Raw genomic sequence first — 22,454 nt, forward strand, 5'->3', positions numbered from 1 at the left:
CGCACACACACCCTTATCCTCATAAACCAGATAGGACATGAATAAGTCAGCCCCTGAACAGATGGCTTCTCTCTCAGTCTCAGATAAGACAGAGTCCTAGAAACACTCCACACGCCCTACATGCCCCCTATTCCCTACATATTACTCTGGTCTAAAGTAGTGCACTATAAATGGCTCCCTATTCCCTACATAGAGCTCTGGTCTAAAGTAGTGCACTATAAATGGTTCCCTATTCCCTACATATTACTCTGGTCTAAAGTAGTGCACTATAAATGCCTCCCTATTCCCTACATAGAGCTCTGGTCTAAAGTAATGCACTATAAATTGAAAAGGGCGCCATTTGGGACAATCAATCCATTGAAGTGCAGAGCAGCGTCCAGTATGTAGAAGTTTATCATTGAGAGAACAGAGAGCGTTGGCTACTCTGTCAGGTCACGACCCAGCCTGAAATACGACGCTTTCTGGCTAATGAGTAGCTGCAGTTTATACAGTAACTTCGGAACTATTCAGACCCCTTGACCTTTCCACATTTTGTTACGTTACAGCCTAATTACAAAACTGGTTAAATTGTTTTTTTCCCGATCCTTTATCTACGTAAAATACCCCATAATGACAAAGCAAAAACAGGTCAACATTTTTTGATAATTTATTACAAATAAAAAAAAATGTAATATTTACAGACCCTTAATGACATCACAATACCCCATAATGACATCACATAATACATCACAATACCCCATAATGGTACAGACCCTTTACTCAGTACTTTGTTGAAGCACCTTTGGCAGCGATTACAACCTCGAGTCTTCTTGGGTATGACGCTACAAGCTTGGCACACCTGTATTTGTGGAGTTTCTCCCATTCTTCTCTGCAGATCCTCTCAAGCTCTGTCAGGTTTGATGGGGAGCATCGCTGCAGAGCTATTTTCACGTCTCTCCAGAGATGCTCGATCGGGTTCAAGTCCGGGCTCTGGCTGGGTCACCCAAGGACATAAAGAGACTTGTCCCGAAGCCACTCCTGCGTTGTCTTGGCTGTGTGCTTAGGGTCGTTGTCCTGTTGGAAGGTGAACCTTCGCCCCAGTCTGAGGTCCTGAGCGCTCTGGAGCAGGTTTTATTCAAGGATCTCTCTGTACTTTGCTCTGTTCATCCTTCCCTCGATCCTGACTAGTCTTCCAGTCCCTGCCGCTGAGAAACATCCCCACGGCATGATTCTGCCACCACCACGCTTCACCGTAGGGATGATGCCAGGTTTCCTCCAGACGTGATGCTTGGCATTCAGGCCAAAGAGTTCAATCTTGGTTTCATCAGACCAGAGAATCTGGTTTCTCATGGTCTGAAAGTCCTTTAGATGCCTTTTGGCAAACTACAAACTGGCTGTCATGTGCCTTTTACTGAGGAGTGGCTTCCATCTGGCCACTCTACCATAAAGGCCTGATTGGTGGAGTGCTGCAGAGATGGTTGTCCTTCTGGAAGGTTCTCCCATCTCCGCAGAGGAACTCTGGGGATCTGTCAGAGTGACCATCGGGTTCTTGGTCACCTCCCTGACCAAGGCCCTTCTCCCCCGATTGCTCAGTTTGGCCGGGCAGCCAGCTCTTGGAAGAGTCTTGGTGGTTCCAAACTTCTTCACTTTAAGAACGATCGAGGCCATTGTGTTCTTGGGGACCTTCAATGATGCAGAAATGTTTTCGTACCCTTCCCCAGATCTGTGCCTCAACACAATCCTGTCTCGGAGCTCTACGGACAATTCCTTCGACCTCATGGCTTGGTTTTTGCTCTGACATGCACTGTCAACTGTGGGACCTTATAGAAATAGAGGAGATGTGTGTGCTAACCAATAGGAATAGAGGAGATGTGTGTGCTAACCAATAGGAATAGAGAAGATGTGTGTGCTAACCAATAGGAATAGAGGAGATGTGTGTGCTAACCAATAGGAATAGAGGAGATGTGTGTGCTAACCAATAGGAATAGAGGAGATGTGTGTGCTAACCAATAGGAATAGAGGAGATGTGTGTGCTAACCAACAGGAATAGAGGAGATGTGTGTGCTAACCAACAGGAATAGAGGAGATGTGTGTGCTAACCAACAGGAATAGAGGAGATGTGTGTGCTAACCAATAGGAATAGAGGAGATGTGTGTGCTAACCAATAGGAATAGAGGAGATGTGTGTGCTAACCAATAGGAATAGAGGAGATGTGTGTGCTAACCAACAGGAATAGAGGAGATGTGTGTGCTAACCAACAGGAATAGAGGAGATGTGTGTGCTAACCAATAGGAATAGAGGAGATGTGTGTGCTAACCAATAGGAATAGAGGAGATGTGTGTGCTAACCAATAGGAATAGAGGAGATGTGTGTGCTAACCAATAGGAATAGAGGAGATGTGTGTGCTAACCAATAGGAATAGAGGAGATGTGTGTGTGCTAACCAATAGGAATAGAAGAGATGTCTGTACTAACCAATAGGAATAGAAGAGATGTCTGTACTAACCAATAGGGATGGAGGAGATCTGTGTGTACTAACCAATAGGGATGGAGGAGATCTGTGTGTACTTACCAATAGGGATGGAGGAGATCTGTGTGCACTTACCAATAGGGATGGAGGAAATCTGTGTGCACTAACCAATAGGAATAGAGGAGATCTGTGTGCACTAACCAATAGGAATGGAGGAGATCTGTGTGTACTAACCAATAGGGATGGAGGAGATCTGTGTGCACTAACCAATAGGGATTACATTTACATTACATTACATTTAAGTCATTTAGCAGACGCTCTTATCCAGAGCGACTTACAAATTGGTGCATTCACCTTATGACATCCAGTGGAACAGCCACTTTACAATAGTGCATCTAGGTCTTTTAAAGGGGGGGGGAGAAGGATTACTTTATCCTATCCTAGGTATTCCTTAAAGAGGTGGGGTTTCAGGTGTCTCCGGAAGGTGGTGATTGACGCCGCTGTCCTGGCGTCGTGAGGGAGTTTGTTCCACCATTGGGGGGCCAGAGCAGCGAACAGTTTTGACTGGGCTGAGCGGGAACTGTACTTCCTCAGTGGTAGGGAGGCGAGCAGGCCAGAGGTGGATGAACGCAGTGCCCTTGTTTGGGTGTAGGGCCTGATCAGAGCCTGGAGGTACTGAGGTGCCGTTCCCCTCACAGCTCCGTAAGCAAGCACCATGGTCTTGTAGCGGATGCGAGGGATGGAGGAGATCTGTGTGCACTAACCAATAGGAATAGAGGAGATCTGTGTGCACTAACCAATAGGAATGGAGGAGATCTGTGTGTACTAACCGATAGGGATGGTGGAGATTTGTGTTTACTAACCAATAGGGATGGAGGAGATCTGTGTGTACTTACCAATAGGGATGGAGGAGATCTGTGTGTACTTACCAATAGGGATGGAGATCTGTGTGCACTAACCAATAGGAATAGAGGAGATCTGTGTGCACTAACCAATAGGAATGGAGGAGATCTGTGTGTACTAACCAATAGGGATGGAGGAGATCTGTGTGTACTTACCAATATGGATGGAGGAGATCTGTGTGCACTTACCAATAGGAATAGAGGAGATCTGTGTGCACTAACCAATAGGAATAGAGGAGATCTGTGTGCACTAACCAATAGGAATTGAGGAGATCTGTGTGTACTAACCGATAGGGATGGAGGAGATCTGTGTGTACTTACCAATAGGGATGGAGGAGATCTGTGTGCACTAACCAATAGGAATGGAGGAGATCTGTGTGTACTAACCAATAGGGATGGAGGAAATCTGTGTGTACTGACCAATAAGGACGGAGGAGATGTGTGTACTAACCAATAGGAACAATTCCTTTGACCTCATGGCTTGGTTTTTGCTCTGACATGCACTGTCAACTGTGGGACCATATATAGTCAGGTGTGTGCCTTTCCAAATCATGTCTAATCAATTGAATTTACCACAGGTGGACTCCAATCAAGTTGTAGAAACATCTCAAGGATGATCAATGGAAACAGGATGCACCGGAGCTCAATTTAGAGTCTTATAGCAAAGGGTCTGAATACTTATATAAATAAGGAATCTGTTTTTCAATTTTTATAATTTTTCCAACGAATCACATTGTCATTATGGGGTATTGTGTTTGGATTGCTGAGGATTTAAATTTATTTAATCAATTATAGATTAAGGCTGTAACGTAACAAAATGTGGAAAAAGTCAAGGAGTCTGAATACTTTCCGAATGCACTGTATATACACACACTTAAAAATAAACTTTATTTTAACAGGGGAAACATATTGAGGTCTTTTTCTACAAATGTGCCCTGAAAATACAACATACAGTCACTCTACACATTAGACCCAAACATATAGAACCTTTAAATACTAAAACCCAGTCATGGGAAGCACAAATAAAACATCACAAATCAGACCAGAAAAACTGTTACATTCATTCACTCACACACCACCCCCCCCCCCCCCCCCACACACACACACACACACTTTAACTCCTCATAGCTAGACCTCATCATAACTAAACACACGAGGACCTCATCATGACTAAACACACGAGGACCTCATCATAACTAAACACACGAGGACCTCATCATAACTAGGACCTCATCATAACTAAACACACGAGGACCTCATCATGACTAAACAAACACGAGGACCATCAATCATGTCCTAACCTCATCATGAAAACACATGAGGACAAGGTCATCAATAACTGCCTTACCTGTCCTAGACCTCATCATAACTAAACACATGAGGACGAGGTCATCAATAACTACATTACCTGTCCTAGACCTCATCATGACTAAACACATGAGGACAAGGTCATCAATAACTGCCTTACCTGTCCTAGACCTCATCATAACTAAACACATGAGGACGAGGTCATCAATAACTACATTACCTGTCCTAGACCTCATCATGACTAAACACACGAGGACCTCATCATAACTAAACACATGAGGACAAGGTCATCAATAACTGCCTTACCTGTCCTAGACCTCATCATAACTAAACACACGAGGACGAGGTCATCAATAACTGCCTTACCTGTCCTAGACCTCATCATAACTAAACACATGAGGACAAGGTCATCAATAACTGCCTTACCTGTCCTAGACCTCATCATAACTAAACACATGAGGACGAGGTCATCAATAACTGCCTTACCTGTCCTAGACCTCATCATAACTAAACACATGAGGACGAGGTCATCAATAACTGTCTTACCTGTCCTAGACCTCATCATAACTAAACACACGAGGACCTCATCATGACTAAACACATGAGGACGAGGTCATCAATAACTGCCTTACCTGTCCTAGACCTCATCATAACTAAACACATGAGGACGAGGTCATCAATAACTACATTACCTGTCCTAGACCTCATCATGACTAAACACATGAGGACGAGGTCATCAATAACTACATTACCTGTCCTAGACCTCATCATAACTAAACACACGAGGACCTCATCATAACTAAACACACGAGGACGAGGTCATCACTAAACCTGTCCTACATCATAAGTCCTAGACCTCATCAAACACACGAGGACCTAACTAAACACACGAGGACGAGGTCATCAATAACTGCCTTACCTGTCCTAGACCTCATCATGACTAAACACATGAGGACGAGGTCATCAATAACTGCCTTACCTGTCCTAGACCTCATCATAACTAAACACACGAGGACAAGGTCATCAATAACTGCTGTCACGTTCGTCATACGAATGAGACCAAGGGTATAGCGTGCTATGCGTACATTCTTCTTTATTTAAAGAATGAAACACTGAACAAACTAACAAAATACTAAACATAGACTAAACATAGAACAAGATCCCACAAACACCAAAGGAATATGGCTGCCTAAATATGGTCCCCAATCAGAGACAACGATAAACAGCTGCCTCTGATTAGGAACCATATCAGGCCACCATAAACATACAAAAACCCCTAGACAATACAAAAACCCCTAGACAATACAAAAACCCCTAGACAATACAAAAACCCCTAGACAATACAAAAACCCCTAGACAATACAAAAACCCCTAGACAATACAAAAACCCCTAGACAATACAAAAACCCCTAGACAATACAAAAACTAGCGTATCCACCCTAGTCACACCCTGACCTAACCAAAATATAAAGAAAACAGTGCCATCTCAGGTCAGGGCGTGACAACTGCTGTATGTGGCCTCGCCCTAAACCACTGCAATGTAAACTAAGTCTCTCGCCTCCAGCTGCTTTCTGTGTTGCAATGTCAGGCTAAAAAACACAAGGTCCTCTCAGGTATGTAGCTTTTGGTTTGCAGCGTTCTATAATATAGTAATATAACATAGTAACATAATAATATCAATATCTTCTAGACACCAACCGATAAGGATGGAGGAGGATTGTGTGCTAACCAATAGGAATAGAGGAGATGTGTGAGCTAACCAATAGGAATAGATGAGATATGTGGGCTAACCAATAGGAAGAGAGGAGATCAGTGTACTCATCAATAGGAATAGAGGAGATCTGGGTACTAACCAATAAGGATGGAGATCTGTGTAAATCAAATAACATTTTGTTGGTAACATACACATGGTTAGCAGATGTTATTGTGTGTAGCGAAATGCTTGTGGTGTAGAGAAATGCTTTTACTGACCAATAAGGATGGAGCAGATGTGTGTGTGTGTACTAACCAATAGGGATGGAGGAGATGTGGAGCAGATGTGTGTACTAACCAACAGGGATGGAGGAGATGTGTGTACTGACCAATAAGGATGGAGCAGATGTGTGTACTGACCAATAAGGATGGAGGAGATGTGTGTACTGACCAATAAGGATGGAGCAGATGTGTGTACTGACCAATAAGGATGGAGCAGATGTGTGTACTAACCAATAAGGATGGAGGAGATGTGTGTACTGACCAATAAGGATGGAGGAGATGTGTGTACTGACCAATAAGGATGGAGGAGATGTGTGTACTGACCAATAAGGATGGAGGAGATGTGTGTACTGACCAATAAGGATGGAGGAGATGTGTGTACTGACCAATAAGGATGGAGGAGATGTGACCAATGGATGGAGGAGATGTGTACTAACCAACAGGAATAGAGGAGATCTGTGTGTAACTAACCAATAGGTATGGAGGAGATGTGTGTACTGACCAATAAGGATGGAGGAGATGTGTGTACTGACCAATAAGGATGGAAGAGATGTGTGTACTAACCAATAGGAATAGAGGAGATCTGTGTACTAACCAATAGGAATAGAGGAGATCTATGTGTACTAACCAATAGGAATAGAGGAGATCTGTGTGTACTAACCAATAGGAATAGAGGAGATCTGTGTACTAACCAATAGGAATAGAGGAGATCGCGGTACTGACCAATAGGAATAGAGGAGATCTGTGTACTAACCAATAGGAATAGAGGAGATCTGTGTACTGACCAATAGGAATAGAGGAGATCTGTGTGTAGACGTCCAGCATGCGGTTTCCGTCCACGTCCACCAGGTAGTTTCCTCTGCTCTCCTCATAGTTACAGAAGAAATTGATTGCTCCCACGTTCTGGGGGGGGGGGGAGGGAGGGAGAGAGCGAGAGAGAGGGAGTGTGAGATGGACAGAGAGAGAGAGAGAGTGTGTGAGATGGACAGAGAGAGAGAGATAAGGTATTCAGTTAACTCAGTCTAGACACAGAGAGACACTGTGTGTCTGCGTTGTGTGTGTCTGCGTTGTGTGTGTGTCTGCGTTGTGTGTGTCTGCGTTGTGTGTGTCTGCGTTGTGTGTGTCTGCGTTGTGTGTGTCTGCGTTGTGTGTGTCTGCGTTGTGTGTGTCTGCTTTGTGTGTGCACGCATGCAAGCGTGTGACGCAATAATGCATTGTTTTATTTCATCATCAAAACAGCCTCACACACACACACACTCTCTCTTGGCGTACCTGCATCTCTCCCAACTGTTTGGTCAGCTCCTGGTGGGGGAGGAGGAGGAGGGAGGGGAGGAGAGAGGGGAGGAGAGGAGGGAAGAGGGAGGGGAGGAGAGGAAGAGAGAGATGTCAGGTCAGGGTGGTTCCTCAACAGTAGGTTAATGTATCTCAAAATGGCAGTCTATTCCCTCCATAGTGTCCTGGTCTAATGCAGTCTATTCCCTCCATAGTGTCCTGGTCTAATGCAGTCTATTCCCTCCATAGTGCCCTGGTCTAATGCAGTCTATTCCCTCCATAGTGTCCTGGTCTAATGCAGTCTATTCCCTCAATAGTGCCCTGGTCTAATGCAGTATATTCCCTCCATAGTGCCCTGGTCTAATGCAGTCTATTCCCTCCATAGTGTCCTGGTCTAATGCAGTCTATTCCCTCCATAGTGCCCTGGTCTAATGCAGTCTATTCCCTCCATAGTGCCCTGGTCTAATGCAGTCTATTCCCTCCATAGTGCCCTGGTCTAATGCAGTCTATTCCCTCCATAGTGCCCTGGTCTAATGCAGTCTATTCCCTCCATAGTGCCCTGGTCTAATGCAGTCTATTCCCTCCATAGTGCCCTGGTCTAATGCAGTCTATTCCCTCCATAGTGCCCTGGTCTAATGCAGTCTATTCCCTCCATAGTGCCCTGGTCTAATGCAGTCTATTCCCTCCATAGTGTCCTGGTCTAATGCAGTCTATTCCCTCCATAGTGCCCTGGTCTAATGCAGTCTATGCCCTCCATAGTGCCCTGGTCTAATGCAGTCTATTCCCTCCATAGTGCCCTGGTCTAATGCAGTCTATTCCATTCATAATGCAGTCTATTCCCTCCATAGTGCCCTGGTCTAATGCAGTCTATTCCCTCCATAGTGCCCTGGTCTATTCCCTCCATAGTGCCCTGGTCTAATACAGTCTATTCCCTCCATAGTGTCCTGGTCTAATGCAGTCTATTCCCTCCATAGTGCCCTGGTCTAATGCAGTCTATTCCCTCCATAGTGCCCTGGTCTAATGCAGTCTATTCCCTCCATAGTGCCCTGGTCTAATGCAGTCTATTCCCTCCATAGTGCCCTGGTCTAATGCAGTCTATTCCCTCCATAGTGCCCTGGTCTAATGCAGTCTATTCCCTCCATAGTGCCCTGGTCTAATGTCTATTCCCTCCATGCAGTCTATTCCCTCCATAGTGCCCTGGTCTAATGCAGTCTATTCCCTCCATAGTGCCCTGGTCTAATACAGTCTATTCCCTCCATAGTGTCCTGGTCTAATGCAGTCTATTCCCTCCATAGTGCCCTGGTCTAATGCAGTCTATTCCTCCATAGTGCCCTGGTCTAATGCAGTCTATTCCCTCCATAGTGCCTGGTCTATTCCCTCCAGTGCCCTGGTCTAATGCAGTCTATTCCCTCCATAGTGCCTGGTCTAATGCAGTCTATTCCCTCCATAGTGCCCTGGTCTAATGCAGTCTATTCCCTCCATAGTGCCCTGGTCTAATGCAGTCTATTCCCTCCATAGTGCCCTGGTCTAATTCTATTCCTCCATAGTGCCCTGGTCTAATGCAGTCTATTCCCTCCATAGTGCCCTGGTCTAATGCAGTCTATTCCTCCATAGTGCCCTGGTCTAATGCAGTCTATTCCATAGTGCCCTGGTCTAATGCAGTCTATTCCCTCCATAGTGCCTGGTCTAATGCAGTCTATTCCCTCCATAGTGCCCTGGTCTAATGCAGTCTATTCCCTCCATAGTGCCCTGGTCTAATGCAGTCTATTCCCTCCATAGTGCCCTGGTCTAATGCAGTCTATTCCCTCCATAGTGCCCTGGTCTAATGCAGTCTATTCCCTCCATAGTGCCCTGGTCTAATGCAGTCTATTCCCTCCATAGTGCCCTGGTCTAATGCAGTCTATTCCCTCCATAGTGCCCTGGTCTAATGCAGTCTATTCCCTCCATAGTGCCCTGGTCTAATGCAGTCTATTCCCTCCATAGTGCCCTGGTCTAATGCAGTCTATTCCCTCCATAGTGCCCTGGTCTAATGCAGTCTATTCCCTCCATAGTGCCCTGGTCTAATGCAGTCTATTCCCTCCATAGTGCCCTGGTCTAATACAGTCTATTCCCTTCATAATGCAGTCTATTCCCTCCATAGTGCCCTGGTCTAATGCAGTCTATTCCCTCCATAGTGCCCTGGTCTAATGCAGTCTATTCCCTCCATAGTGCCCTGGTCTAATGCAGTCTATTCCCTCCATAGTGCCCTGGTCTAATGCAGTCTATTCCCTCCATAGTGCCCTGGTCTAATGCAGTCTATTCCTCCATAGTGCCCTGGTCTAATGCAGTCTATTCCCTCCATAGTGCCCTGGTCTAATGCAGTCTATTCCCTCCATAGTGCCCTGGTCTAATGCAGCTATTCCCTCCATAGTGCCCTGGTCTAATGCAGTCTATTCCCTCCATAGTGCCCTGGTCTAATGCAGTCTATTCCTCCATAGTGCCCTGGTCTAATGCAGTCTATTCCTCCATAGTGCCCTGGTCTAATGCAGTCTATTCCCTCCATTCCTCCATAGTGCCCTGGTCTAATGCAGTCTATTCCCTCCATAGTGCCCTGGTCTAATGCAGTCTATTCCCTCCATAGTGCCCTGGTCTAATGCAGTCTATTCCCTCCATAGTGTCCTGGTCTAATGCAGTCTATTCCCTCCATAGTGCCCTGGTCTAATGCAGTCTATTCCCTCCATAGTGCCCTGGTCTAATGCAGTCTATTCCCTCCATAGTGCCCTGGTCTAATGCAGTCTATTCCCTCCATAGTGCCCTGGTCTAATGCAGTCTATTCCCTCCATAGTGCCCTGGTCTAATGCAGTCTATTCCCTCCATAGTGCCCTGGTCTATTCCCTCCATAGTGCCCTGGTCTAATGCAGTCTATTCCCTCCATAGTGCCCTGGTCTAATGCAGTCTATTCCCTCCATAGTGCCCTGGTCTATTCCCTCCGTAGTGCCCTGGTCTAATACAGTCTATTCCTCCATAGTGCCCTGGTCTAATGCAGTCTATTCCCTCCATAGTGCCCTGGTCTAATGCAGTCTATTCCCTCCATAGTGCCCTGGTCTAATGCAGTCTATTCCCTCCATAGTGCCCTGGTCTAATGCAGTCTATTCCCTCCATAGTGCCCTGGTCTAATGCAGTCTATTCCCTCCATAGTGCCCTGGTCTAATGCAGTCTATTCCCTCCATAGTGCCCTGGTCTAATGCAGTCTATTCCCTCCATAGTGCCCTGGTCTAATGCAGTCTATTCCCTCCATAGTGCCCTGGTCTAATGCAGTCTATTCCCTCCATAGTGCCCTGGTCTAATGCAGTCTATTCCCTCCATAGTGCCCTGGTCTAATGCAGTCTATTCCCTCCATAGTGCCCTGGTCTAATGCAGTCTATTCCCTCCATAGTGCCCTGGTCTAATGCAGTCTATTCCCTCCATAGTGCCTGGTCTAATGCAGTCCCTCCATAGTGCCCTGGTCTATTCCCTCCATAGTGCCCTGGTCTAATGCAGTCTATTCCCTCCATAGTGCCCTGGTCTAATGCAGTCTATTCCCTCCATAGTGCCCTATTCCCTCCATAGTGCCCTGGTCTAGTCAGTCTATTCCCTCCATAGTGCCCTGGTCTAATGCAGTCTATTCCCTCCATAGTGCCCTGGTCTAATGCAGTCTATTCCCTCCATAGTGCCCTGGTCTAATGCAGTCTATTCCCTCCATAGTGCCCTGGTCTAATGCAGTCTATTCCCTCCATAGTGCCCTGGTCTAATGCAGTCTATTCCCTCCATAGTGCCCTGGTCTAATGCAGTCTATTCCTCCATAGTGCCCTGGTCTAATGCAGTCTATTCCCTCCATAGTGCCCTGGTCTAATGCAGTCTATTCCCTCCATAGTGCCTGGTCTAATGCAGTCTATTCCCTCCATAGTGCCCTGGTCTAATGCAGTCTATTCCTCCATAGTGCCCTGGTCTAATGCAGTCTATTCCCTCCATAGTGCCCTGGTCTAATGCAGTCTATTCCCTCCATAGTGCCTGGTCTAATGCAGTCTATTCCCTCCATAGTGCCCTGGTCTAATGCAGTCTATTCCCTCCATAGTGCCCTGGTCTAATGCAGTCTATTCCCTCCATAGTGCCCTGGTCTAATGCAGTCTATTCCTCCATAGTGCCCTGGTCTAATGCAGCTATTCCTCCATAGTGCCCTGGTCTAATGCAGTCTATTCCCTCCATAGTGCCTGGTCTAATGCAGTAGTGCCCTGGTCTTCCAGTCTCCTCCATAGTGCCCTGGTCTAATGCAGTCTATTCCCTCCATAGTGCCCTGGTCTAATACAGTCTATTCCCTCCATAGTGCCCTGGTCTATTCCCTCCATAGTGCCCTGGTCTAATGCAGTCTATTCCCTCCATAGTGCCCTGGTCTAATGCAGTCTATTCCCTCCATAGTGCCCTGGTCTAATGCAGTCTATTCCCTCCATAGTGCCCTGGTCTAATGCAGTCTATTCCCTCCATAGTGCCCTGGTCTAATGCAGTCTATTCCCTCCATAGTGCCCTGGTCTAATGCAGTCTATTCCCTCCATAGTGCCCTGGTCTAATGCAGTCTATTCCCTCCATAGTGCCCTGGTCTAATGCAGTCTATTCCCTCCATAGTGCCCTGGTCTAATGCAGTCTATTCCCTCCATAGTGCCCTGGTCTAATGCAGTCTATTCCTCCATAGTGCCCTGGTCTAATGCAGTCTATTCCTCCATAGTGCCCTGGTCTAATGCAGTCTATTCCCTCCATAGTGCCCTGGTCTAATGCAGTCTATTCCCTCCATAGTGCCCTGGTCTAATGCAGTCTATTCCCTCCATAGTGCCTGGTCTAATGCAGTCTATTCCCTCCATAGTGCCCTGGTCTAATACAGTCTATTCCCTCCATAGTGCCCTGGTCTAATGCAGTCTATTCCCTCCATAGTGCCTGGTCTAATGCAGTCTATTCCCTCCATAGTGCCCTGGTCTAATGCAGTCTATTCCCTCCATAGTGCCCTGCTATTCCTCCATAGTGCCCTATTCCTCCAATGCAGTCTATTCCCTCCATAGTGCCCTGGTCTAATGCAGTCTATTCCCTCCATAGTGCCCTGGTCTAATGCAGTCTATTCCCTCCATAGTGCCCTGGTCTAATGCAGTCTATTCCCTCCATAGTGCCCTGGTCTAATGCAGTCTATTCCCTCCATAGTGCCCTGGTCTAATGCAGTCTATTCCCTCCATAGTGCCCTGGTCTAATGCAGTCTATTCCCTCCATAGTGCCCTGGTCTAATGCAGTCTATTCCTCCATAGTGCCCTGGTCTAATGCAGTCTATTCCTCCATAGTGCCCTGGTCTAATGCAGTCTATTCCCTCCATAGTGCCTGGTCTAATGCAGTCTATTCCCTCCATAGTGCCCTGGTCTAATGCAGTCTATTCCCTCCATAGTGCCCTGGTCTAATGCAGTCTATTCCCTCCATAGTGCCCTGGTCTAATGCAGTCTATTCCCTCCATAGTGCCCTGGTCTAATGCAGTCTATTCCCTCCATAGTGCCCTGGTCTAATGCAGTCTATTCCCTCCATAGTGTCCCTGGTCTAATGCAGTCTATTCCTCCATAGTGCCCTGGTCTAATGCAGTCTATTCCCTCCATAGTGCCCTGGTCTAATGCAGTCTATTCCTCCATAGTGCCCTGGTCTAATGCAGTCTATTCCCTCCATAGTGCCCTGGTCTAATGCAGTCTATTCCCTCCATAGTGCCCTGGTCTAATACAGTCTATTCCCTCCATAGTGCCTGGTCTATTCCCTCCATAGTGCCCTGGTCTAATGCAGTCTATTCCTCCATAGTGCCCTGGTCTAATGCAGTCTATTCCCTCCATAGTACCTGGTCTATTCCTCCATAGTGCCCTGGTCTAATGCAGTCTATTCCTCCATAGTGCCCTGGTCTATTCCCTCCATAGTGCCCTGGTCTAATAGTGCAGTCTATTCCCTCCATAGTGCCCTGGTCTAATGCAGTCTATTCCTCCATAGTGCCCTGGTCTAATGCAGTCTATTCCCTCCATAGTGCCCTGGTCTAATGCAGTCTATTCCCTCCATAGTGCCCTGGTCTAATCAGTCCTATTCCCTCCATAGTGCCTGGTCTAATGCAGTCTATTCCCTCCATAGTGCCCTGGTCTAATGCAGTCTATTCCTCCATAGTGCCCTGGTCTAATGCAGTCTATTCCCTCCATAGTGCCCTGGTCTAATGCAGTCTATTCCCTCCATAGTGCCCTGGTCTAATGCAGTCTATTCCCTCCATAGTGCCCTGGTCTAATGCAGTCTATTCCCTCCATAGTGCCCTGGTCTAATGCAGTCTATTCCCTCCATAGTGCCTGGTCTAATGCAGTCTATTCCTCCATAGTGCCCTGGTCTAATGCAGTCTATTCCCTCCATAGTGCCCTGGTCTAATGCAGTCTATTCCCTCCATAGTGCCCTGGTCTAATGCAGTCTATTCCCTCCATAGTGCCCTGGTCTAATGCAGTCTATTCCCTCCATAGTGCCCTAATGGTCTAATGCAGTCTATTCCCTCCATAGTGCCCTGGTCTAATGCAGTCTATTCCCTCCATAGTGTCCTGGTCTAATGCAGCTATTCCTCCATAGTGTCCTGGTCTATTCCCTCCATAGTGCCCTGGTCTAAGTGCCCTGTCTATTCCTCCATAGTGCCCTGGTCTAATGCAGTCTATTCCTCCATAGTCCATAGTAGTGCCCTGGTCTATTCCCTCCATAGTGCCTGGTCTAATGCAGTCTATTCCCTCCATAGTGCCCTGGTCTAATGCAGTCTATTCCTCCATAGTGCCTGGTCTAATGTGCAGCCTATTCCCTCCATAGTGCCCTGGTCTAATGCAGTCTATTCCCTCCATAGTGCCCTGGTCTATTCTATTCCCTCCATAGTGCCCTGGTCTAATGCAGTCTATTCCCTCCATAGTGCCCTGGTCTAATGCAGTCTATTCCTCCATAGTGCCCTGGTCTAATGCAGTCTATTCCCTCCATAGTGCCCTGGTCTAATGCAGTCTATTCCCTCCATAGTGCCCTGGTCTAATGCAGTCTATTCCCTCCATAGTGCCCTGGTCTAATGCAGTCTATTCCCTCCATAGTGCCCTGGTCTAATGCAGTCTATTCCCCATCCTGGTCTATAGTGCCCTGTGCCCTGGTCTCTCTATTCCCTCCATAGTGCCCTGGTCTAATGCAGTCTATTCCCTCCATAGTGCCTGGTCTAATGCAGTCTATTCCCTCCATAGTGCCCTGGTCTAATGCAGTCTATTCCTCCATCCATTCCTCCATAGTGCCCTGGTCTAATGCAGTCTATTCCCTCCATAGTGCCCTGGTCTAATGCAGTCTATTCCCTCCATAGTGCCCTGGTCTAATGCAGTCTATTCCCTCCATAGTGCCCTGGTCTAATGTCTATTCCCTCCATAGTGCCCTGGTCTAATGCAGTCTATTCCCTCCATAGTGCCCTGGTCTAATGCAGTCTATTCCCTCCATAGTGCCCTGGTCTAATGGAGTCTATTCCCTCCATAGTGCCCTGGTCTAATACAGTCTATTCCCTCCATAGTGCCCTGGTCTATTCCCTCCATAGTGCCCTGGTCTAATGCAGTCTATTCCCTCCATAGTGCCCTGGTCTAATGCAGTCTATTCCCTCCATAGTGCCCTGGTCTAATGCAGTCTATTCCCTCCATAGTGTCCTGGTCTATTCCCTCCATAGTGCCCTGGTCTAATGCAGTCTATGGTCTATGCCCTGGTCTATTCCTCCATAGTGCCCTGGTCTAATGCAGTCTATTCCCTCCATAGTGCCCTGGTCTAATGCAGTCTATTCCCTCCATAGTGCCCTGGTCTAATGCAGTCTATTCCCTCCATAGTGCCCTGGTCTAATGCAGTCTATTCCCTCCATAGTGCCCTGGTCTAATGCAGTCTATTCCCTCCATAGTGCCCTGGTCTAATGCAGTCTATTCCCTCCATAGTGCCCTGGTCTAATGCAGTCTATTCCTCCATAGTGCCCTGGTCTAATGCAGTCTATTCCCTCCATAGTGCCCTGGTCTAATGCAGTCTATTCCCTCCATAGTGCCTGGTGCAGTCTATTCCTCCAATGCAGTCTATTCCCTCCATAGTGCCCTGGTCTAATGCAGTCTATTCCTCCATAGTGTCCTGGTCTAATGCAGCCTATTCCTATTCCTAGTCTATTCCTCCATGCAGTCCCCTCCATAGTGCAGTCTATTCCTCCATAGTGCCCTGGTCTAATGCAGTCTATTCCCTCCATAGTGCCCTGGTCTAATGCAGTCTATTCCCTCCATAGTGCCCTGGTCTAATGCAGTCTATTCCCTCCATAGTGCCCTGGTCTAATGCAGCCTATTCCCTCCATAGTGCCCTGGTCTAAGTGCAGTCTATTCCCTCCATAGTGCCCTGGTCTAATGCAGTCTATTCCCTCCATAGTGCCCTGGTCTAATTCCTCCATAGTGCCCTGGTCTAATGCAGTCTATTCCCTCCATAGTGCCCTGGTCTAATGCAGTCTATTCCCTCCATAGTGTCCTGGTCTAATGCAGTCTATTCCCTCCATAGTGCCCTGGTCTAATGCAGCCTATTCCCTCCATAGTGCCCTGGTCTATTCCCTCCATAGTGTCCTGGTCTAATGCAGTCTATTCCCTCCATAGTGCCCTGGTCTAATGCAGTCTATTCCCTCCATAGTGCCCTGGTCTAATGCAGTCTATTCCCTCCATAGTGACCCTGGTTAATGCAGTCTATTCCCTCCATAGTGCCCTGGTCTAATGCAGTCTATTCCCTCCATAGTGCCTGGTCTAATGCAGTCTATTCCCTCCATAGTGCCCTGGTCTAATGCAGCATATTCCCTCCATAGTGTCCTGGTCTAATGCAGTCTATTCCTCCATAGTGCCCTGGTCTATTCCCTCCATAGTGCCCTGGTCTAATGCAGCTATTCCCTCCATAGTGCCCTGGTCTAATGCAGTCTATTCCCTCCATAGTGCCCTGGTCTAATGCAGTCTATTCCCTCCATAGTGCCCTGTCTATTCCCTCCATAGTGCCCTGGTCTAATGCAGTCTATTCCCTCCATAGTGCCTGGTCTAATGCAGTCTATTCCCTCCATAGTGCCCTGGTCTAATGCAGTCTATTCCCTCCATAGTGCCCTGGTCTAATGCAGCCTCTCCAATGCAGTCTATTCCCTCCATAGTGCCCTGGTCTAATGCAGTCTATTCCCTCCATAGTGCCCTGGTTTAATACAGTCTATTCCCTCCATAGTGCCCTGGTCTATTCCCTCCATAGTGCCCTGGTCTAATACAGTCTATTCCCTCCATAGTGCCCTGGTCTAATGCAGTCTATTCCCTCCATAGTGCCCTGGTCTAATGCAGTCTATTCCCTCCATAGTGCCCTGGTCTAATGCAGTCTATTCCCTCCATAGTGCCCTGGTCTAATGCAGTCTATTCCCTCCATAGTGCCCTGGTCTAATGCAGTCTATTCCCTCCATAGTGCCCTGGTCTAATGCAGTCTATTCCTCCATAGTGCCCTGGTCTAATGCAGCCTATTCCTCCATAGTGCCCTGGTCTAATGCAGCATATTCCCTCCATAGTGTCCTGGTCTAATGCAGTCTATTCCCTCCATAGTACCCTGGTCTATTCCCTCCATAGTGCCCTGGTCTAATGCAGCCTATTCCCTCCATAGTGCCCTGGTCTAATGCAGTCTATTCCCTCCATAGTGCCCTGGTCTAATGCAGTCTATTCCCTCCATAGTGCCCTGGTCTAATGCAGTCTATTCCATCCATAGTGCCCTGGTCTAATGCAGTATATTCCCTCCATAGTGCCCTGGTCTAATACAGTCTATTCCCTCCATAGTACCCTGGTCTATTCCCTCCATAGTGCCCTGGTCTAATGCAGTCTATTCCCTCCATAGTGCCCTGGTCTAATACAGTCTATTCCCTCCATAGTACCCTGGTCTATTCCCTCCATAGTGCCCTGGTCTAATACAGTCTATTCCCTCCATAGTGCCCTGGTCTATTCCCTCCATAGTGCCCTGGTCTAATGCAGTCTATTCCCTCCATAGTGCCCTGGTCTAATGCAGTCTATTCCCTCCATAGTGCCCTGGTCTAATGCAGTCTATTCCATCCATATTGCCCTGGTCTATTCCCTCCATAGTGCCCTGGTCTAATGCAGTCTATTCCCTCCATAGTGCCCTGGTCTAATGCAGTCTATTCCCTCCATAGTGCCCTGGTCTAATGCAGTCGGTTCCCTCCATAGTGCCCTGGTCTAATGCAGTCTATTCCCTCCATAGTGTCCTGGTCTAATGCAGCCTATTCCCTCCATAGTGCCCTGGTCTAATGCAGTCTATTCCCTCAATAGTGTCCTGGTCTAATGCAGTCTATTCCCTCCATAGTGTCCTGGTCTAATGCAGTCTATTCCCTCCATAGTGCAGTCTATTCCCTCCATAGTGCCCTGGTCTAATGCAGTCTATTCCCTCCATAGTGTCCTGGTCTAATGCAGCCTATTCCCTCCATAGTGTCCTGGTCTAATGCAGTCTATTCCCTCCACAGTGCAGTCTATTCCCTCCATAGTGCCCTGGTCTATTCCCTCCATAGTGCCCTGGTCTAATGCAGTCTATTCCCTCCATAGTGCCCTGGTCTATTCCCTCCATAGTGCCCTGGTCTAATGCAGTCTATTCCCTCCATAGTGCCCTGGTCTAATGCAGCCTATTCCCTCCATAGTGTCCTGGTCTAATGCAGTCTATTCCCTCCATAGTGCAGCCTATTCCCTCCATAGTGCCCTGGTCTAATGCAGTCTATTCCCTCCATAGTGCCCTGGTCTATTCCCTCCATAGTGCCCTGGTCTAATGCAGTCTATTCCCTCCATAGTGCCCTGGTCTAATGCAGTCTATTCCCTCCATAGTGTCCTGGTCTAATGCAGTCTATTCCCTCCATAGTGCCCTGGTCTAATGCAGCCTATTCCCTCCATAGTGCAGTCTATTCCCTCCACAGTGTCCTGGTCTAATGCAGTCTATTCCCTCCATAGTGCCCTGGTCTAATGCAGTCTATTCCCTCCATGTGCCCTGGTCTAATGCAGTCTATTCCGTCCATAGTGACCTGGTTTAATGCAGTCTATTCCCTCCATAGTGCCCTGGTCTAATGCAGTCTATTCCCTCCATAGTGCCCTGGTCTAATGCAGCCTATTCCCTCCATAGTGCCCTGGTCTAATGCAGCATATTCCCTCCATAGTGTCCTGGTCTAATGCAGTCTATTCCCTCCATAGTACCCTGGTCTATTCCCTCCATAGTGCCCTGGTCTAATGCAGCCTATTCCCTCCATAGTGCCCTGGTCTAATGCAGTCTATTCCCTCCATAGTGCCCTGGTCTAATGCAGTCTATTCCCTCCATAGTGCCCTGGTCTATTCCCTCCGTAGTGCCCTGGTCTAATACAGTCTATTCCCTCCATAGTGTCCTGGTCTAATGCAGTCTATTCCCTCCATAGTGCCCTGGTCTAATGCAGGCTATTCCCTCCATAGTGCCCTGGTCTAATGCAGCCTATGCCCTCCATAGTGCAGTCTATTCCCTTCATAGTGCCCTGGTCTAATGCAGTCTATTCCCTCCATAGTGCCCTGGTTTAATACAGTCTATTCCCTCCATAGTGCCCTGGTCTATTCCCTCCATAGTGCCCTGGTCTAATACAGTCTATTCCCTCCATAGTGCCCTGGTCTAATGCAGTCTATTCCCTCCATAGTACCCTGGTCTAATGCAGTCTATTCCCTCCATAGTGCCCTGGTCTAATGCAGTCTATTCCCTCCATAGTACCCTGGTCTAATGCAGTCTATTCCCTCCATAGTGCCCTGGTCTAATACAGTCTATTCCCTCCATAGTACCCTGGTCTAATGCAGTCTATTCCCTCCATAGTGCCCTGGTCTAATGCAGCCTATTCCCTCCATAGTGCCCTGGTCTAATGCAGCATATTCCCTCCATAGTGTCCTGGTCTAATGCAGTCTATTCCCTCCATAGTACCCTGGTCTATTCCCTCCATAGTGCCCTGGTCTAATGCAGCCTATTCCCTCCATAGTGCCCTGGTCTAATGCAGTCTATTCCCTCCATAGTGCCCTGGTCTAATGCAGTCTATTCCCTCCATAGTGCCCTGGTCTATTCCCTCCGTAGTGCCCTGGTCTAATACAGTCTATTCCCTCCATAGTGTCCTGGTCTAATGCAGTCTATTCCCTCCATAGTGCCCTGGTCTAATGCAGGCTATTCCCTCCATAGTGCCCTGGTCTAATGCAGCCTATGCCCTCCATAGTGCAGTCTATTCCCTTCACAGTGTCCTGGTCTAATGCAGTCTATTCCCTCCATAGTGCCCTGGTCTAATGCAGTCTATTCCCTCCATAGTGCCCTGGTCTAATGCAGTCTATTCCCTCCATAGTGCCCTGGTCTAATGCAGTCTATTCCCTCCATAGTGCCCTGGTCTAATGCAGTCTATTCCCTCCATAGTGCCCTGGTCTAATGCAGCCTATTCCCTCCATAGTGCCCTGGTCTAATGCAGTCTATTCCCTCCATAGTGCCCTGGTCTAATGCAGTCTATTCCCTCCATAGTGCCCTGGTCTATTCCCTCCATAGTGCCCTGGTCTATTCCCTCCATAGTGCCCTGGTCTAATGCAGTCTATTCCCTCCATAGTGCCCTGGTCTAATGCAGTCTATTCCCTCCATAGTGCCCTGGTCTAATGCAGTCTATTCCCTCCATAGTGTCCTGGTCTAATGCAGTCTATTCCCTCCATAGTGCCCTGGTCTAATGCAGTCTATTCCCTCCATAGTGCCCTGGTCTAATGCAGCCTATTCCCTCCATAGCCCTGGTCTAATGCAGTCTATTCCCTCCATAGTGCCCTGGTCTAATGCAGTCTATTCCCTCCATAGTGCCCTGGTCTAATGCAGTCTATTCCCTCCATAGTGCCCTGGTCTAATGCAGTCTATTCCCTCCATAGTGCCCTGGTCTAATGCAGTCTATTCCCTCCATAGTGCCCTGGTCTAATGCAGTCTATTCCCTCCATAGTGCCCTGGTCTAATGCAGTCTATTCCCTCCATAGTGCCCTGGTCTAATGCAGTCTATTCCCTCCATAGTGCCCTGGTCTAATGCAGCTATTCCCTCCATAGTGCCCTGGTCTAATGCAGCATATTCCCTCCATTGTCCTGGTCTAATAGTGCCCTGGTCTATACCCTGCCCCTCCATAGTGCCCTGGTCTAATGCAGTCTATTCCCTCCATAGTGCCCTGGTCTAATGCAGTCTATTCCCTCCATAGTGCCCTGGTCTAATGCAGTCTATTCCCTCCATAGTGCCCTGGTCTATTCCCTCCATAGTGCCCTGGTCTAATACAGTCTATTCCCTCCATAGTGTCCTGGTCTAATGCAGTCTATTCCCTCCATAGTGCCCTGGTCTAATGCAGGCTATTCCCTCCATAGTGCCCTGGTCTAATGCAGCCTATTCCCTCCATAGTGCAGTCTATTCCCTCCATAGTGCCCTGGTCTAATGCAGTCTATTCCCTCCATAGTGCCCTGGTCTAATGCAGCCTATTCCCTCCATAGTGCCCTGGTCTAATGCAGTCTATTCCCTCCATAGTGCCGTGGTCTAATGCAGTCTATTCCCTCCATAGTGCCCTGGTCTAATGCAGTCTATTCCCTCCATAGTGCCCTGGTCTAATGCAGTCTATTCCCTCCATAGTGCCCTGGCCTAATGCAGTCTATTCCCTCCATAGTGCCCTGGTCTAATGCAGTCTATTCCTCCATAGTGCCCTGGTCTAATGCAGTCTATTCCCTCCATAGTGCCCTGGTCTAATACAGTCTATTCCCTCCATAGTATGCCTATTCCCTCCATAGTGCCCTGGTCTAATACAGTCTATTCCCTCCATAGTGTCCTGGTCTAATGCAGTCTATTCCTCCATAGTGCCCTGGTCTAATGCAGTCTATTCCCTCCATAGTGCCCTGGTCTAATGCAGCCTATTCCCTCCATAGTGCCCTATTCCCTCCATAGTGCCCTGGTCTAATGCAGTCTATTCCCTCCATAGTGCCCTGGTCTAATGCAGTCTATTCCCTCCATAGTGCCCTGGTCTAATGCAGTCTATTCCCTCCATAGTGCCCTGGTCTAATGCAGTCTATTCCCTCCATAGTGCCCTGGTCTAATGCAGTCTATTCCCTCCATAGTGCCCTGGTCTAATGCAGTCTATTCCTCCATAGTGCCCTGGTCTAATGCAGTCTATTCCCTCCATAGTGCCCTGGTCTATGCAGTCTATTCCCTCCATAGTGCCCTGGTCTATTCCCTCCATAGTGCCCTGTCTAATACAGTCTATTCCCTCCATAGTGCCCTGGTCTAATGCCCTGGTCTAATTCCCCTCCATAGTGCCCTGGTCTAATGCAGTCTATTCCCTCCATAGTGCCCTGGTCTAATGCAGTCTATTCCCTCCATAGTGCCCTGGTCTAATGCAGTCTATTCCCTCCATAGTGCCCTGGTCTAATGCAGTCTATTCCCTCCATAGTGCCCTGGTCTAATGCAGTCTATTCCCTTCATAA

General features: G+C 47.8%; 1 protein-coding gene and 1 long non-coding RNA gene across 2 annotated transcripts in view; both read right to left on the bottom strand.

Moving 5' to 3' along the window:
• The window catches only part of LOC135564910 (4-aminobutyrate aminotransferase, mitochondrial-like), a 73,162-nt gene that overhangs the window by 8,096 nt on the left and 42,612 nt on the right, over positions 1–22,454 (bottom strand). Inside the window, exons 4-5 of the mRNA XM_065010996.1 lie at positions 7,905–7,934; positions 7,418–7,535 (exon numbers count right to left, since the gene is read on the bottom strand). Of these exons, the coding sequence (XP_064867068.1) occupies positions 7,418–7,535; positions 7,905–7,934 (148 nt within the window). The remainder of the gene's footprint in view (positions 1–7,417; positions 7,536–7,904; positions 7,935–22,454) is intronic.
• LOC135564957 (uncharacterized) lies at positions 4,205–5,481 on the bottom strand. Its single transcript, XR_010461298.1, has 2 exons — positions 4,676–5,481; positions 4,205–4,562 (listed from the first exon to the last, which is right to left on the bottom strand). It is a non-coding gene; the product is annotated as an uncharacterized LOC135564957 (long non-coding RNA).

Source organism: Oncorhynchus nerka, linkage group LG26 (assembly GCF_034236695.1).
Source record: "Oncorhynchus nerka isolate Pitt River linkage group LG26, Oner_Uvic_2.0, whole genome shotgun sequence".
In the NCBI taxonomy this organism is placed as follows: domain Eukaryota; kingdom Metazoa; phylum Chordata; class Actinopteri; order Salmoniformes; family Salmonidae; genus Oncorhynchus; species Oncorhynchus nerka.